The sequence below is a fragment of the Penaeus japonicus genome, unplaced genomic scaffold (assembly GCF_977035675.1).
Source record: "Penaeus japonicus unplaced genomic scaffold, GWHDUDI00000001_assembly GWHDUDI00000001, whole genome shotgun sequence".
NCBI classification, from domain to species: Eukaryota; Metazoa; Arthropoda; class Malacostraca; order Decapoda; family Penaeidae; genus Penaeus; species Penaeus japonicus.
In genome coordinates, this window is record NW_028234403.1 from 32143543 (window position 1) to 32149092 (window position 5550).

At 36.6% G+C, this 5550-nt stretch overlaps 1 protein-coding gene across 1 annotated transcript in view; it reads left to right on the top strand.

The window, feature by feature from the left end:
- The first annotated feature begins 317 nt into the window (after positions 1–317).
- The window catches only part of LOC147472525 (putative glutamate receptor), a 5713-nt gene continuing 480 nt past the window's right edge, over positions 318–5550 (top strand). The window contains exons 1-5 of the mRNA XM_086544980.1: positions 318–516; positions 1031–1248; positions 2854–3110; positions 3371–3572; positions 3856–3905. Of these exons, the coding sequence (XP_086401106.1) occupies positions 318–516; positions 1031–1248; positions 2854–3110; positions 3371–3572; positions 3856–3905 (926 nt within the window). The remainder of the gene's footprint in view (positions 517–1030; positions 1249–2853; positions 3111–3370; positions 3573–3855; positions 3906–5550) is intronic.

A 5550-nucleotide genomic window follows, 5' to 3' on the forward strand; every position in this document is an offset into this window, starting at 1 on the left:
TCAGTATTTCAATAAACAAAATGCAAGTTATGGCTCTTTGATTGACTTGAATGAACCTTCGGCAGCTCATGCGTTATACCTTGCAGATATGTTGCGTGATGCATGATGCGTTAATTACATGTATACACAAACACACACACACAACCCCCCCCCCCACATATATATATATATATATATATATATATATATATATATATATATATATATACATATGTGTGTGTGTGTGTGTGTGTGTGTGTGTGTGTGTGTGTGTGTGTGTGTGTGCGTGCGCACATATATATGACACCAGTCAAATTCCGTTCAGCTACAGAATCTTCATGAAAAGGCCAACGAGCGACAGCCACATATGGAGCGTTTACAGCAAGCAGTTCTGCGTCTCCGTGTGGCTGACGTTCGCGGCGCTGGTCGGAGTGCTCGTGGTCGCGCTGCGCCTGACGACTCGGCGCTCGCCCCGCCAGGCGCCGTTCTCGCTGTCGGACTCGGCCCTCGTGGTGCTCGGGTTCATCGCGTGCCAGGGTAGGCCCTTTGCCGATGCTGCTCTGCGCTGCATCTCTGGAGGGATTAAGCTTGATGTGCATGTGTGTGTGTGTGTGTGTGTGTGTGTGTATATATGTATGTATATATATATATATATATATATATATATATATATATATATATATATATATATATATATATATATATTTATATATATATAATTTATATATATGTATATATATATACATATAATTATATATTATATATATAATATATATATACATATATATATATTATATATATTATATTATATTATATATATATATATATATATATATATATATGTATTTATATTTATACATATATATATACATATACATATATATGTATATATATACATATATAAATATTTATGTATGTATATATATACCAAGTCAGCGCAACAAGAATGGCAGGAAGGTATCCCCTTCATACTGTGGCTATATTTTATTTCATTCGTGTACGTGTTACTGCATCTATATTCTTCTCTTCTAAAAGACAAAACCCCCGACAGGCACTCCGCTTTCCCTGTCGAGTTCTTCCTGTCGGACCGTAGCGCTGGTGTGCCTGGTGTTGCAAATGGTTCTGATGTCGTACTACACCAGCGACCTCGTGTCCACTCTCGCCGCTGGACCCTCTCCGCCCTCTCTGTCTACGCTACAAGACGTCTACAACAGCCCGTCCTTTGATTTCGGTTTCACGAAGGGCAGCGCACTGCATATGTATTTTAGCGTAGGTCGCTCACCTCTATCGTGTGTCTACGTTTTTTTTTTTTTTTTTTTTTTTTACAGCTACGGTCTTCTTGTTTTTTATTTGTATTTTAGTTTTTGTTTTGTTTATATTTTAGGTTGGGTCGTTGGGCGTTTTGTTTCTTTAATTTGCATAGTTGCGAAAATCTTGATTTATTATTTTTTCACTTTGTTCTGTACGTTGCTGTGCTTCAACGTGTTGGTAATTCCTTGACTTTGGTAATAAACATCCCTGATAAAGATGAACTGTTTGAAATGCATATAACAAAACCTAAAAAACAAACTGAAGAACAGAATAATTCATTTAGTAAAAAAAAAAAAAAAAAAAAAAAAAAAAAAAAAAAAAACTCCCTGGGACAACCCTGATGTGTAGTTTACGTGCAATGATAATTTAGAACAAAGGAAAAGAGGAAATCAAAATATTCTTATACAGCACAGTCATACAACACAAGTCTAATATAATTGGTTCACCAAATCAAAGCTGACATTCTTACATCGGAAAGACAGCAAGATATATTAACAAATAATTCGAGTTTTTTTCTGGACACTGTGCCTGCAACAAAGCACACTTCTTCTGAAATATTAAAGCATCTGCTCGTCCATCTCTATCAGCCGATGTTTTTCTTTGAGGATTTGCCAGCGTCTTTAGTTTTGATGAGATGTCTTACGAAAACAAATATTCACTTCAAAAGATTCTACGGAAGTATATATTACTCGAGCGTGTATTAGTGCGTCACTACAGAATCAAGGGAAAATTCATGGTGATTACTGTTATGTTGAATATGAGTTTAAGACTTTTTGTCACATTGAGACTATGAATAAATTGATACGTAAACTGTAGTCTCCAATATATTGTAAGGAATTGCTGACATTGATTGTCAAAAGGAATAGTTGCTGACAATCATCATAATCTGCTACCAGTAAACTATCTGTATCTGGAACTGCTGCCAATCCGTGCATGCTTGCGTGCGGGAGTGACAATGTTTTAAGGGAAGAAATTTTGGTAAATTATGAAGCGACATTCAACCACAACCGCAAAAAACCCTCATGTTCGTGACGCTCTTGAAATCAATCCTTGTCTCCCAACTTCGTTACATGACTCGGGGTAACAGAATTTATTCAGATTTACTAAAGGAGTATCGAACTACGGTAAAGTCTACAATTTTCCTATCTCTATTCAAGTGTTTATCGTGTGGTTTCACCCACTCATTTTACTTGGTCCTTCGGGGTTAAGTATCTGTGTCAGTTTACAACTATTTAGAAATTAAGATTGTGTAACAACAACGAATCGTAAGTTCTGTTATTGTGGCTGAATGTTGTGCGTGAATGATTAACAGTGCATGAATAAAGTATTATTATTATTATCATTATCATTTTGATTGTCGTTAATATTTATTACTCTAATCGTTATCATTTTCACCTATATCCTTTTAGAAACGTTAGATTCAGAGGGAGTGAAATGTCAGACACTATCGTGCTTAACTCAAAATGCTTTGAAAATGCTTAGAATAGTGAACAGACACGTATCAAATACCAGTTAACCCTCCAGGCTTGCTATGCTATCCTAACAACCTTGAACTCCCCACAGGAATCGACAGACATCCTATTACAGAAGTTATGGGACTCCATCGAGGACGGCAACTATAAATCCCTGGCGCCCAACACAGAGGAAGGAATGAGAAGGGTCTATGAGGAACCCTACCTGTATATGGAATCGGGTATTCCACTGCGCTACGCCTATGGGCACGACTGTCGCTTGTTTATGCTGCCTACGTCCTATTTCCCCGTCCAAACGTCCTTTATACTGGAGAAGAAGTCCCCGCTCGTTCCAGTCTTGAATGGAGTGTGAGTTCCGAGGATTCTCAGTGAGTTCGTAAGCTTGGCGTTTTGTGCGCTGCGCATTTGAGGCATTGAGTTTATGAATTTGTCAGTCAGAATATGTTAGCTTCACTCTCCTTAATTCTAAACGAAACAGATTTGCAATCTTGTCAGAAGCGCAGCAGTCAGCTTTGCTCTCCTAAAGCATCTGCGGCTGAGTGAACTTTGAGACTCCTCGCTCTAGTCCGTGTCCATCGAGGTTGATCCCAGGCTTTCGTTCCCCGCAGCGTGTTGGACATTCTGTCTTCGGGTCTGCCGGTGAAGTGGTGGCGAGACTGGAGCCCCGAAGTCCGAGGCTGCAGACCGCTCCACCTCGAACCCGTTAACTTAAAGGTTATTGTGGGCCCTCTGCTGTTGCTCACTTTGGCTCTGGCGACGTCCTTCTGTCTCCTCGCCTTCGAGATACTCACCAAGAAGCGAGAAGTGCGCGTTAGACGAATCAAAGTGAAATAGTGCAAACGGAACATGAAAAGACATTGTATATTGTTACGATGACAATCAGCGTAATTAATCACTGCACATCATGATACGTCATTATAATGATTATTGTTGCAGATGTATTAACCCGGGCTATCAGAATAACATGCAGAGAATATGTGTATATCTCTCTATATAAGTTTTATGTCGTTTGTATGTGCAACTGTACAAATTGGAATGTCGTATATCTTAGTATAGATGCATTTTGTCACTTAAATTCCTTAATTTCTCCAAGTTGGGCATGTGCCGTAACTTTGTCCGGATTTGTACTTACTCATTTACATCGTAAGTCATACTGATGTGGTATATTTGCAAATACATTCTGTGTCACGCTATAGCATTGTTGAGTTTGCATCACATTTAAATTTACCCCTATTGGAATCATTAATACTCTTATTGTTAATGCGAATATCAAAATGGTCATTACTATAAATGTTATTGCTGAGCTTAATTCCTATTTCTGTGGTCAAGGTTCATAATGAAAGAACTATTTCTTACGATAATACTTTTAGTCAGTGTTGACAATGGTAAAGGACATGTTGAACACTGATTAAAGCACTAGTTATATAGTTCGGAGTTGTTAATCACTTTTGGTCCTCGAGTTGTTCTTTTTGTTGACCGATAGTACTCGCAATAATCATCTGATTTATCCTAAAAGATGATAAGGCAAAACATAGTAATCAAAGTAAGACTCCAACAGTGGCTCTTATATCACCTCGGTTCCAATACAGCCAAGATGAGTTCCAAAAAGACAGCATAATACACCCTCTACCAGCTGAGCCACTACCCCTGAGTTTAAGTTCTCCATTTCCGTTGAAAATCCCTTTGTCTCTTCCTCCCTCTGCCTTTCTTTTCCCTTTATTTATCCTCCAATGTTGCATATGTAGAAATACTATCATGGTTTACAGTCATAAATGCTATTTTCTTTTGTGTTTCCTTCGCAGAAAATGTGAGACATTACTGCTGATAAAGCCCAGGTATCCAGTTTTGTCTGTATTCTAGCTATGACGGTAGACATAATATTTACTGCATGCAAAAATGTATCCATTATAAAAGGCAAATTTCTTGCCCTGATACGTTTAATAAAAACGATAGCTCAGCCAAAATCTTACTTTGGCCTAAAACAGGGTGCATTTTTGGATACTCTAAGACCCCCTTTCAGTATTCCCTGGGGGTAGTGGAGCAAGACTCAAAAGCACTTGTTGCAAGGGTACTGGAAGGGCAATGATCCTTATCTCATAAGTAAGAATATGTTTATGTTTATTTCCATGTAGATTTAGACATTTAAGGTTCTTAATGTGTGTTCTTGCATACAGAACCTGTACCATTAGAATATCATAGTCTTTGTTTCATATTAATATGTCTTAGGTATTATGCATGTATATGTAAACACATATACATGTGTGTGTGTGTGTATGTATATATATATATATATATATATATATATATATATATATATACTTATATATATATACACACACACAACACACACACACACACACACACACACACACACAAACACACACACACACACACACACACACACATACATATATATATATACATATATATATATATATATATATATATATATATATATATATATGTATATACATATATATATATATATATATATATATATATATATATATATATATTATATATATTCTATCTACATATCTCTCTATATATGTCCGTCTATCCACCTGTCTACCTATCTATCTGTATATATATATATATATATATATATATATATATATATATGTATATATATATTAACTTGTGTACCTCAACGTATGAAATTACTGCTGAAGTGGCTCGTAGTGTCAAAGAAGTTGGACTGCTATGGCGTACCTGATTAAATCACTTCACAGTTTTATGTGTATCAAAGTAGCTACTTATCACATCTACTTCTGAAAAAAAAATATAA